The sequence below is a fragment of the Ictalurus punctatus genome, chromosome 1 (genome assembly GCF_001660625.3).
Source record: "Ictalurus punctatus breed USDA103 chromosome 1, Coco_2.0, whole genome shotgun sequence".
Lineage (NCBI taxonomy): Eukaryota > Metazoa > Chordata > Actinopteri > Siluriformes > Ictaluridae > Ictalurus > Ictalurus punctatus.
Genome location: NC_030416.2, coordinates 34,471,568 through 34,484,916, shown reverse-complemented (window position 1 = coordinate 34,484,916; position 13,349 = coordinate 34,471,568). Strand labels below are relative to the sequence as shown.

The 13,349-nt window shown below is 41.5% G+C and overlaps 1 protein-coding gene across 1 annotated transcript in view; it reads left to right on the top strand.

Annotated features, from left to right (window-relative positions):
- Positions 1 to 680: 680 nt before the first annotated feature.
- LOC128633724 (RNA-binding protein 25) overlaps positions 681 to 13,349 on the top strand; it is a 47,826-nt gene continuing 35,157 nt past the window's right edge. Inside the window, exon 1 of the mRNA XM_053683362.1 lies at positions 681 to 895. Coding sequence (XP_053539337.1) covers positions 681 to 895 — 215 coding nt within the window. The remainder of the gene's footprint in view (positions 896 to 13,349) is intronic.

The following is a 13,349-nucleotide window of genomic DNA, read 5'->3' as shown; positions in this document are numbered from 1 at the left end:
GAAACCATTATTAGACTTCAATTATGATGAACGTCCAGCATGTACGTACCGTAAGTCCCTGGAAATGAGGTGTTACTATGGAAACAATAGTGCATTAGAGCAAGCACATTCATTTAAACCTGTGGTTAGGGTTTCAAGGCTGCTGTTATGGAAAATAAATTAATCAACACCTTCTGACCAACCACGTGAGAAAACCAACTGTACTCTGGTATAACGTATTAGGCAGTCACAGGGCCAAATTTCAAAGCTGAATCTCCTACCAACACTACGGATCACTCTTTATAAAAAACCTCCATTCCAACCTGCATCCAATCTCATTTTGAGTGTCAGAGTTTAGCACACCATCATAAACAGCTAACAGATCATACCATGTCTGCTAGAAACATCAAACAACGCTTCTTTAGTAATAAACTGTTTCAGATCTTCCATCTGACACCCGATTGGCAGATTTTATTAAACACGTTGCAGATTTAGCTCCGGCGATTTTGTACGCACGCCGGCGCCGAGCTCGCTGTTCTGAAACACAATTCACAATCTAATCATGAAACCTGGCCAGGTAGCATTTATTAGTCATTTATATGTGACAGCCTTCTTCCTGTCTCTTCCACCTGAGCGATATTTCCAGGGTGTTGCGCAGATCCTGTGTCGTGCTGTATTACGAGCACATAGCCTGAGGGAAAATGGAGGCTCTTGTCATCACGCTGCCAGACCCAGACAGTCTCCAGAACCTTGCGGTGCATCCCGTCACCATGGACACACTCAATTTGTGTCACCTTGAGCAGAGACGAAAACAGTCCAAACACACCCCGGCGCTCATTAATGCACAGTGTTGTGGCACAGATCCACAAAAGACACGACCAGAGGGAGTTCTAGAGGACCGCCGGGTTTGCCTAATGTAAGAAATCAGGCTCTGAGTCGTTTTCTGCCTGTTGGGTGAGGTTTCCGGATGTGCTCTGACATCTCTGGGGGAAAAAAAGGAACCCCCCCCCCCCCCCCCCCCCCCTCAAGCTCTACGCTCTACACATAAGAGAACACCAGGGAGAGAAAGACAGACTTTGTATAAAGCATTTGCATCATTAATGCTACTGTTGAACAGAAAATATTTGTGCGTGTACAAATACATGTGCGTATTTGCGTATATGTATGTGTGTGTGTGTGTGTGTGTGTGTGTGTGTGTGTGTCCTAGCATGGACTAAGGTTACCGTCGGCCATTTGCTGTATTGGTTTTACTGAACTCCAGCTAACGAGTGAGTGGTCATGTTTGTTTGCACGTCTCGTGTGGACAGGTGGTGCGGCGAGAAACTCACTGTCCAACCCTCCAACCCTCCTGGCCTCTTCTGTCCATCCTCCGCTTCCCTTTACACTCATCTCCTTTTTCTCTCTCATCCCCCTATTCCTCTTTTCTTACACCTGCTTACTTCAGGAAACCGTCCTCTGAGAAATTTGTCTGAAACAACTGATTATTATTCTGTGTTTGAAACGACACTATACACATTATATATTAGTTACACACACACACACACACACACACGAACACACAAAGGAAACAGAAGCATTTTCAGTCTGTTTTACGTAACAGATAGTCACGAGTGTACTATTAATAAAGTTTAGAGATATCAGAGCATTACACATGCAAGACTGAAATTTTTATTTTTTTTTCTCTTTAAGGCACTTTGCAGCATCAAATTCACTGAACTTCTGCTTTTTCTTTAATATAATGCAATACACAGGCATGAATACACTGACTTGTAGCAGAGGTGGGACCAAGGCATTGTTGGCATTCAAGTCCCAAATCAAGTTATAAGACCTTAAGTTTTGAATCTTAAACAATTCATAATTTGCTCTTTACAAACTTTAAAGCCAGTGTAATAATCAGTTTAGTACATTTAATTCAATTCAGTTTTATTTGTATAGCACTTTTAACAATGGATGTTGTCCAAACGCAGCTTTACAGAAATATATACATTCAGGATATAGATTTTAAATGTATGAATTTATCTCTAACGAGTAAACCAGAGGAAAAGCTTATAACATAAGAGACGATTTGAGGGAGGAACCTTGAGAGGAACCAGACTCTAAAGGGAACCCGTCCTCATCTGGGTGACACCGGATAGTGTGAGTATAAATAAATACACCCCTTCTGTAAATGTACTAATACTACATGGTCAAATAGTGCAGGTGTGTAACCAGGAAATTCATTACAGTTTCTACAGGAAGTCTGTTTTGTTGAACTTCTCCACTGATCACTGATGGAGGCTTGAGTGCAGAACTAGCCATCATAGAATAACTGTTCATATGAATTGAGGTCCAAACCCTAGTCTATGGTTTTTAAGTGGTACCATCATCAGTAATCTCAATGATCTATAGGCTGCACCATGTGGGACATCTTCAGCAGCAGTGTGTGACTTCCAACTGATGAGAACTCCAACCAGAAGTAGGGCATCAGGATGGATCAGTCAGATCCGGAGAGCAGAAGGGGTCAGGATCACTGGCATCACATCTCAGGAGTATCATGTGTTGCTCGACAGAAAGAGAGAGGGAGAGAGAGGGAGAGATTATTAGGTATGGTTATTGTCCTGTAATGGTTAAGGATGAGTGCAAGCAGGGACTCCATCAAGACTAGCTATGACAGTGTAACTAAAAGGGAGAGCCAGAAGGTAACACAGACATGAGGGCTCTCTGGGACTCCACCATCAACTAACCGGGATGAATACATGAAAGTGGTGTTGGGGGGTGACAGCATCCAAACATCCCAGTTCACCACAGCACTCTATGCCTGTGAGCTCTCTAGATCTGCTCCTTTACCTAAAGAAAAAAATATTCATAAAAAACTTAACTAAACGAATATGTTTTCAGCCTCTACTCTAAAACTTAGACTCTGTCCGATTCCAGAACAATAATTGGAAGGCTGTTCCATGACTGTGGGGCTTTTAAATTTGAACTATTCAAATGGTTTGCTTGTTGGTCCAAATATACAGAACACGTGACACATCTAAACAAAAAAGCTGCAACCTAAAACATACAGTGTGTTTGGTTCGAGATCCTGCAGTCGGGTCGATTCAGAGTGGATTTTGCTTTCTCACTGCAATGGCGTTCACTTGGAAGCGGACTGAGGCCATCTCAGTCAGGATCTCCCAGACTGGTTGTTTTGGTCCACATCTGAGTGTCGTTGCTGTGTTCTCAGCTGCCTAAAGAACTGCACCGAGGGGGCAACACACCAGGGTTCCATTTAAACTACAGTAACTAAATGCATATGTGAAAGTGCTATAATGCTGTAACATGGCCTTGCCTTGAACTGGACTGGAAAAGTTCTTTTTATGGTGCGAGATTGTCGGAAGGTAGACAGATACTTAGAATGTATAACTTCTATCTGAGAACTTGAAAGAACCAATCAGCAAGATCAAATCTTGTTGAGAAAAGCAGGGAATTCCCCCCAGCACAGAAAACGCTCATTCTTCCTACATCAGTATTAAAGAGGACATCTACAGGATGTTAAATACCATACACATTTATAACACATGTCAGAAATAGGTCTGATTTAATTAGGCAGATGCTGGATTGGCCCAGTTCTGTGTCTGGGTCTTAGCGCTATTAAAAGAGTGGGGAAGTTAAACATAGTACAGAACTGACCCAGTTTAGCACACTATCAAGACTCCAGACCACACCACACCCTCAGGCAATTCACATTTCTGCAGCCACACATGATATGATAATGTACTCTTTTTCGAGATATTTTGGGTTGTTTTTGCCATTTTTGTTGTATTTGCCCATCTGCCTGAGTTTTTTTTCCCCCCCAAGGAACCTAAATCCATGAAAGTTCTCTAACAGAGTTCATTTTAATCTTGTAGGTAGAATATGTACCACAAACTGTTGATGTATTTCTCTAAGGATCCCATGGAGCTCTTACCTTGTAGGACAGCAAGGGTTTTGTTTGTTGTTTTGAAGCAGAATACTGCCGTGTTGAACCGTACCTCCATAAGCCTTCACGAAACTTCACGAATGCACAGAGTGACATGCATGTTCAGAGTAAGACGTATGATTAATTGGATGAAATGTTCAACTGTGTATATATTCTGTACACTTTATGGCCAAAAGTTTGTGGACACCTTGCCATCATACTCACTGTATGTGCTTGTTGAAGATCCCATTCAAGACTCAGTGCCCCTTTTCTGTAAGAATAACCTCCACTCTTCTGGGAAGGTTTTCCACTAGTTTTTGGAGCACGTCTGTGGGGATTTGCCCATTGCGGGTCACTGGAACAGGTTTGGGACTCTTAATTGTAATGCTACAGCATACAAAGTCATTCTATACAATTGTGTGCTCCCAACTTGGCAGCAGTTTGGGGAAGAACCACATAAGGATGTGATGGTCAGGTGTCCACAAACTTATGGCCATGTTGTGTACTTAGCTGGAAATGTTCTCCTTTGAATCGAAACTGGGCAGGGGCAGCCTCAAGTAAAACTTGCTTAAGATTTTATCTAGCCTAGTTTCACTTCTCCTTTCCACACAATTTATTTATTTTTTTTATCAAAACTTTTTATCAAAACTTTTTATCAAAACCACTCTCTTTGAATGACTTCTTTTTGAGTCTGAGAAATGTATCAAATAAAAGCTAGCCTGCTTGTGCTAACTCTTTATTCGGTTTCTTTGTTGTGTTGAATGGGTTGTTGAACAATTCTGTTACTTTTGTGTCAGTGAGTTTAGGTCTGCTTGCTTCCTCTAGCTTCTCTGAGTTCCGAGTTCTGGGGTGAGCCCTAGAGTCTTATAGTTCTTAGTCCTGGGGCTTCCCCTAGTTTCTACTAGTTCCTAGTCTTTGGGTAGTCCTTAGTCCCAGGGGTATCCTAGTTAGTAGCCATAGTTTATTCCCTAATATCTTCTTGTAACATGTCCTCAGATATCTCTTATCTCCTTTTACTGGGGTATCCCCTAGCTTCTCCATGTTCCTAATACTGGGCTATCCCCTAGTTCCTCTTAGCCATGGGTATCGTCTAGTTTTTGTCTAGATCCTACTCCTGGAGTTGTTCCCTAATTTTCCTAGTTCCTAGTCTTTAAGTATCCCCTAGTATCCTCTAGTAATCGGGATGTCCTCTAGCTTCTCTAAGTTTTTAGTCCTGGGGTGACCCTTAGATTCGTATTGTTCCTAGTCTTGTGGATTACCCCAGTTTCTACTAGTTCCTAGTCTTTGGGTATGCCTTCATCTCTGTGGTATCCCTGAGATTCCGCTAGTTTGTAGTCATGGTCCGTTCCCCAATATCTTCTAGTAACATCTCCCAAAGTATACCTCAGTGTGTATAATTTCTTCGTACTGGGGTATTCCCTAGCATTGCCTTGTTCCTAGTCCTGGGGTATCCTCTAGTTTATATTAATCCTGGGGTGTCCCCTACTTTTTGGTACCCCCTAGTGTTGCCTATTCACAGGAGTGTCCTAGAGGTTCTCTGAGTTCTTAGTCATGGGGCATCCCCTAGTTCTGGGGCAGCCCCTAGATTCTTGTTGTTTTGTGCCCTGGGGGTTTCCCTTGTTTCCTCTAGTTCCATGGTGCAACACATAACAGTACAGCAAAAGGTACCCAGGAATACATAAAGTGCTAATACACAACAGTGTAAGATTGGACTATCCCTTAGTTTCTAGTCTTGGTCTGGCCATTAGTTTCTTCTAGTTCCCATTCCTACATAATTCCATAGTTTCTGCTAGTCTTTGGCTTTCTTTGATTATTTTAATCCTTAATCTTGAGGTATACCTTGTTGTCTCCTACTTCATAGACCTTCGGAATCACACAGTTTCCCATAGTTCCTAGCTCTCCAGTTACTGTTTACTGGTTACTGTTTACTGCCTGTTTGGATAATGCTACTATCTTTAATTCTGTTATAATGCCTGTCATATGACCCTCCTGTTGACCTTTAATATGATAGACAGCCCAATTGTAAGTCCCTACTGACACTAGCTGCCTTTTTTCTAACCTAATGCTGCTTTATATTCATACTCTGTGAATTCTACTTCATATAATCTGCACTTTCACTGGTTGTGAGATGTCATATATAATTTTTGTCGTACTGGTTGTACCTGCTTTTATTTACTTAGTTGTGCAACTGCACTGTCTGGAAATGTTGCATTTTGTTCCCATATTCACATATAATTCTGAATATGGGAAGTTATGAAGTTAAATCGAATTAAATAATTTATAGCAACATGTCATAACATAAATAATAAGTCAAGTCTGATGTTGCTATACGCAGAATGGCTAGACGAAAGCATAGCTGATGCATCATAAAACCGATAAAAAATTAAATAAAAAATCTCTCTGTGCAATGGAGGGGCTGATTGAGATGGTTGTATAAAGAATGAATGCTGTTCTGTCTTCACTATTGACTGCAGTCTGAATGACCGAAGCCTGCCATAGCTGCCCTTCCTCTCTCTCTCTCTCTCTCTCTCTCTCTCTCTCTCTTCCTCTCTCTGTCTCTCTCTTTCTCAGTGTGGCTGCCTTAGATGTATATTTCATTCATCCACCCACCCTCCTCGATTGCCTTCTCAGGCAAAAACGAATAAAGTTTGAGGAATGTGTATGAGAAAAGCAATTTGCAGCACGGCTGCCTTTGAACTGCCGTGGTGCTACGTGAGAGCTCACAGTCCGGACCAGCAGGATATGAAACTCCACTTAATGAGATTTCCCAACCTATTTTGTCCTACTGTCATATCTCGTATCGGTCCAAATGATTATACATCTGAAATTAGCCAACTTTTGTATTTCATATTATGTCATCAAAAACAGCTTTATCTCAAGAAATAGACTTTGTCAGGACCAGTAGTCGGGTCAAAAAAAAAAAAAAAAAAAAATCTGAATCCCATCAGCATATTATAAGTGCTAAAAACACACACAATTTTTGCCCAATCATATTTCTGAAGCAAGATTTCATCATTTTACTATAATGTAAATGCAAAAATGCTTTGTTCTTATGGAATGAAAGCTTCAGGGACAATAACCCATATACCTGCCTATATGCCTATACGCCCTACTCCCTATTCTCTAAAAACATCAGAGTGTATTAAGGGTATTTGGTACATCATTTGAGACAAATTATTAGAACGCAGTGAGGGATTTCATAAGCGCCATGGATATTTTTCTAAAAAAAATAATAAAATAAATAGCAAAACTGACTATCATGGAAATGGACTATTAATGAAAAAAGGACTCGGGACTTGCTGTTTTAGGAAAATAAACAACGACGCGTTGGTGTGACAAGCTGGAGGTGAAGCAGAATTCCTCTTTTCCTCCATCCATTTTCTATACTGCTTATCCTACTGGGTCATGGGGAACCTGGAGCCTATCCCAAGAGGCATGGGGCACAAAGTGGGGTACACCCTGGACAGGGTGCCAATCCATCACAGGGCACAATCACACACTTTGGACATGCTGATCAGCCTACCATGCATGTCTTTGGACTGGGAGAGGAAACCCCCATAGCACAGGGAGAACATGCAAACTCCACCCATAGAGGGCAGGGGCGGGAATCAAACCCGAACCCTGGAGGTGTGAGGCGAACATGCTAACCACTAAACCATGCTTACATCTACAAAACACGTTTGTTCCTGTAATCACTTACATTTACAGCAAGTAGAACAGTTCTTCCCTCACCAGCCTCTCTTTTTTCACTCTTTTGAATTTAATAAGAAAAAAAAAACCTCCCGAGCTCGTCATGTTACCATGAAGACAGAACGTGTGTCCTCTGTCCTGAAGACTGGAGTTTCCTGTGCCAGAAAACATACAGCTTTACCTCTGTTACTGTTAGAAAGTGCTGACACTGTAGACTCCTTCCATAAACGTTAAATAAACACCTCCTGACAGAAAACTTTACCACTCCATATCGATGATTAGACACTTAAAAAAAAAATTATAATGTAGAGCATCTGCCATAAAAGTCTCTGCGGATCAGCTGTTACTATGGAAACATATCGCCTGTATTTTGTCTCACAGCCAGAACGACTCTCTAGCCAAAAAAAACCTTCACAAATAAGAGCTTTCATTTGATCTCAGTAGCCGAATGAAACCATATTTCTCCGACCTCTCCGTGTTTGTGAAGCAGAAAATTTGTCGGCGCGGACTTTCTGATTGGTCAGAAAGTAAAAACCTACCAACACAGAGCTCATAATTCGAATGCACTGACGCATTACCTCTCCATAAGCTCTCCAACACTGCATTCAATTATGTCTTCGCTTCTATCGCATAGTATTTGATCAGCAAATCAGGAATTATACGCGTTTTTTAATCTGTATATGTTGAGCGTTCAGTACACAAGTCCCCGTGTACCTCGTTACCATAGAAACGAACATGTATTAGAGCAAGGGCTTGAATATAAACCTGCGATTTGAAGTAACAGCTTCTGACCAATCAGAACGAATAAGGAATAACACGACAGACAGTGTGGGTTTTACGATAATAATTTACACCGGGGATGTGTGAGTGGAGTGTGTTATTTAGCTTAAAGTTAGATTTGATGATATGGAATGTCTGTGAGATAAGTTACTTCCTGCTCTCACTTCCCGTATAATTTATGTTATAATAAACAACGATAAACAGTCTTTCCCTGCGTTCTCCTGCAAAAAATGCAGATGAACATTTTACTGAAAAAAAAAAAACAAAAAGTGTGAAGTCCTCTGTCCTGAAAACTTTCTCGTTCTGGGAAGCTTTACAGAGCACCGTGACTGCTGAGACTCCTTCCATAACTGTTAAATCTCCTAACAAAAAACAAACAAACAAACAAACAAACAAAACACGTCAATGATTAAACAGTACATTTTTCTTTTAAACCACAAGACATTTCTTTCCTTTTAAACACGTTTAAAAAAAATAAAATAAAATAAATTATTATTAGTCCTAGATCACGTGGTGTTTCCACTGTTCAGGTCCCTGTGTATGAGCTGTTACTATAGAAACGATAATGCATCAGAACGAGCGCATTAATATAAACCTGTTGTTCATGTTACAGTCGGTACTACTGTCCGAGTCGTACTGTGGTAGACAAATAACGCACACCTTCTGACCAATCAGGTTTGAGAATTCAACCATGCTATGGTATAAGTTACATTAAAGGGGTCATGACATGAGAAATTTTAATTTTTTTTGTGAGAGGTCGTTGTACCATTAAAACGTCCTGCAAGTTTCATAGCTTAATACGTCCTCCTCGGTACAAAACGAGCCTTTATTTAACCGTTTGGACGTGGTGGGATTCGTGATGTCACATGGGCAAACACATTTGCATACGACTGCCCATACGGCGAGACATCGACACCGACTTTTACATCGTCACACCGCTGGCCCCGCCCACTGGCGCTCAGTCTCTGAAAACAGTTCGGCACGTGTTACGGCAGGGGGCGTGGATGATTCGTTCATAGGCAAAGATGTTACCCAATCACAGCAGTGGGCGGTTACATTGAAATTTTAAAGGCAAATGACACAAAAACCGATCGTTTCAGTCAGAGGGTCAGAGGCGGGGTGGAAAAAGGTCATAAATTTCTACATTCTGTATGATTTTTGTGCAAAAAAAAAAAAAAACTTCATTAATATTATAATTACACCTCAGGGAAGAAAATTATAATAAAATAATAATAATTAAAAAAAACATATAATGACCCCTTTAATTAACACTGTTTGTAAAGTGTATCTGAGGAGAACATTGGCATAATTTGTCTCACATGAGGTTCTATTCGGTACCCAACATCGATTGAGCAAAATGTCATTTGTGAAAACTGATGAAATAAATTCAAATTCAGCTTCTGTACAGGTCCACATCAAGTGGACACGGCAGCTGTGGAGGTTACGACAGCACATCTCCTGGTGATCTAATTAAATGAGCAAGAGATGGAGGGCTGCAGGAATTTCTCTCTTTTGAGCTGTGTATTTTTTAAGAAAACTCTCTCTCCCTCTCTCACTATCCTTCTTTCATTTGAAGTCCAAATGAGCTCCTGTGAGTCTGCACTGGTTGGTTTTAGCAGTGATGGACTCTCGACTGCTGCTTTTCTTTTACTCCTACTGGAGCTATAATCAACCGTGTGCGTGTGTGTGTGTGTATGTGTGTGTGTGTGTGTGTGAGAGAGAGAGAGAGAGAGAGAGAGAGAGAGAGAGAGAGAGAAAGAGAGAGGAGAGAGAGAGAGGAGAGAGAGAGAGCGAGAGGAGAGAAAGAAGAGAGAGAGGAGACAGGCAGAGGGAGAGGAGAGGGAGAGGAGAGAGGAGAGAGAGAGAGGAGAGAGACAGAGGGAGAGGAGAGAGAGACAGAGAGAGAGAGAGAGAGACAGAGAGAGAGAGAGAGAGAGAGCGAGAGGAGAGAAAGAAGAGAGAGAGAGGAGAGAGACAGAGAGAGGAGAGAAAGAGAGGAGAGAGAAAGAGAGAGGAGAGAGAAAGAGACAGAGGGAGAGGAGAGAGAGAGAGAGGAGAGAGAGAGAGCGAGGAGAGAGACAGAGAGAGAGGAGAGAGAGAGAGCGTGAGAGGAGAGAAAGAGGAGAGAGAGAGAGAGAGAGAGAGAGAGGAGAGAGAGAGAGCGCGAGAGGAGAGAAAGAGGAGAGAGAGAGAGAGAGAGAGGAGAGAGAGAGAGAGAGCGCGAGAGGAGAGAAAGAGGAGAGAGAGAGAGAGAGAGCGCGAGAGGAGAGAGGCAGAGAGAATCATGTAAGGGTCATCTCAATCCCCACTTTTGGGATGGATCAACCAGGCTCTTGGCCACCGGATGACACAGATGACAGAGTGTATTAAGATCTGATGACCAATATCTCAGCACCGAAAGAACACACACACACACACACACACACACACACACACACACACACACACACACCTGTTTCCTTTGTGAGGACCTTCCATTGACATAATTATTAATCATAAACAATTCTTAATTCAGCTAATTAATGCTATTCTACACCTAAATCTAACGCAGACCTTAACCTAGCTCTTCTATTATTAGGGGCTGAGCGTGTGAAAATTTGGCACACCAATAGACGACATCTCGAACCCTCTAGCGCCACCAACAGCTCAAGCTTCCACTCATGTTTATGCGAATAACTTTTGAACTATAAGGGCTTCCTCCGATTCGTCGGCCCGTGCCGAGTCGAATGCACCCTACGACGTCATTTTCTGTCATGAGAAATTTCCCCACCATTTTGAATTGTCTGAAAAACCCTATTTTTTTCGAGCTCCTCCTAGACCGTTTGTCGGATTTTCCCTAAAATCAAATCAGATCACTAAATTCAAGTCGATTAGTCGAAGCGTTCTGGAACAACGTACAAATGAGTTTGACGACGAGGCTTTATCTCCGTAATGCTTTACCACGTTTAGTATATTACCAAACTTAGTATATGTCATAGCCATCATGACATGAGCGTACCTACACAGTTTTCCCTCAGAACAGTGCCACCTAGTGTTCATGGGGTATAATTATTATTTTTTTTTAATTTTTGCTTTACATACCGTTCGTCCGATTTTCACCAAATTCGAATCAGATCATCTTCAATCCATGCCAGCAATAAGTTATGGATTTCGTGTCGATAGACCAAACCAAACTGTCGGGCAAACTCTGATGCTTGCTTAGCTCCTACTTTGCCTTTGTTATGCTTGTATAATTGTATTTATGATTATTCTATTATTATTATTATTATTATTATGTTTTGTAAAGGAACTGATCTCCTAGTGGGGACCAGACAAACATTTGAGCTTGAGCAGAGGTTTCTATGCTCAGCATCTAAGTATTTACTGCAACTGAGGATTACAGCTGAGAATGGAAATGTTACCCGCTGTGCTAAAATATTCTCTCTCTTTCTCGCTGTCTCTCTATTAGACACCCGGGTCTGTCTTTCCTCCATGTCTCTCTCTCTGCAGTGTGCTAATGGTCTCAGTGCTGTGTTTAAAAGCGGCAGAGTAAACTGCAGCGTACAGAGTTTTCTGCTCATCAGAGACTAATAGACTGGAGAGAGGCTCTGCACACAGACATGAAAAATCCTCAGGCCAAAGCAACGAACGTGATGGTAATGCAGAGAAAGAGAAAGAGAAAGAGAGAGAGAGAGAGAGAGAGAAAAGAGAGCGAGCGAGATGCACCCACTTCACGTCTCCACATTTAACATCGTAAGTTAATAAAGTGAAAAGGAAGAACTCGTTTCAAACATGCCGTGGGTATGACCGTGGAGTGCGGGACGGGATGAAGAAGCTGATTGGTTAATTCTGTTAAATCAAAACGATGACCTCACCGAAACACTTTTAGCACACGGAAATAGGCCACGGAGAACATCTCAGTACTCACGTTGGGTATTCTATAATAATTCGGTCGTATGAAACTCTCCGGATCCATCTTTTACAGCGCTGGTGAATTCTGCACTCTGATTGGTCAGAAGATGTTGATTCATTTTCTATACCAGAAGCTACGAATCACAGGTAAATAATGGTTATAATGCACTCGTTCGATTATGTTATCGTTTCCATAGTAACTTCACATAACCTAAGACTAAAAATAAATGCGAGAGAGAGAGAGAGAGAGAGAGAGAGAGAGAGAGAGAGAAAAGAGAGACTGGTGAGGGAAGGGATGTTTGTAACTGCTATAATCTGAAGTGTCTCGACCCCAACAGCTAAACGCTATTGGCTATTTAAAAAGGGGGAGGAGCCATTCGATATGTCCCGCCCCGACTTCCTGTTTCAGTGGAAATTACCTCACCACATCGAAGACACTTCACAGGGACTAGCCGAATGAAGCTTCCCGTCTCGTTTGATTGGTCTCTGCACTCTGATTGGTCGGAAAGTTCAAACAGACACATACAGTTCAAGTACATATGTAATTCAAGTCACCAAAATGGCAGTTAATAATGTTTATAATGTGTAAATAAAGCTACAGTTGTGATTATTCCTAAGATACTATTGATTATGAAGCTCTAGTGTGTTTTTTTTTCTGTACATTGACCTAAGCATTGATTTAAGGGTTTTCTGCGAAACCCTTGTTCCCTTCAGACTCATTAAAGTACCAAAGTGCACCCAATGACCTTCTGATTTTTATTAGAAAGGACACGCTGGACCGCTGGCCATGGAGCTTAAAATAAATTAATGATTTATTTATTTATTTATTTATTTTTTAAAAAGCACACAAACTATCATAAAGTATGTGATTATTTATTTATTTATTTAAAAATCTATCACATGTGCCATATACCGTGAAGTTTATTGACAGGCAAACTCTCAGGCAGGAACTTTACTCACATGCGTGGGTGCAGCAAGCTGAAAAACTAGGGCTATATGTAGGTGTATGAGAGCGTGCGTGTGTGTGTGTGTGTGTGTGTGGGTAGCTGAGAAAGTGTGTGAGTGGAGGAGCAGAGCATCACTGTGTCCC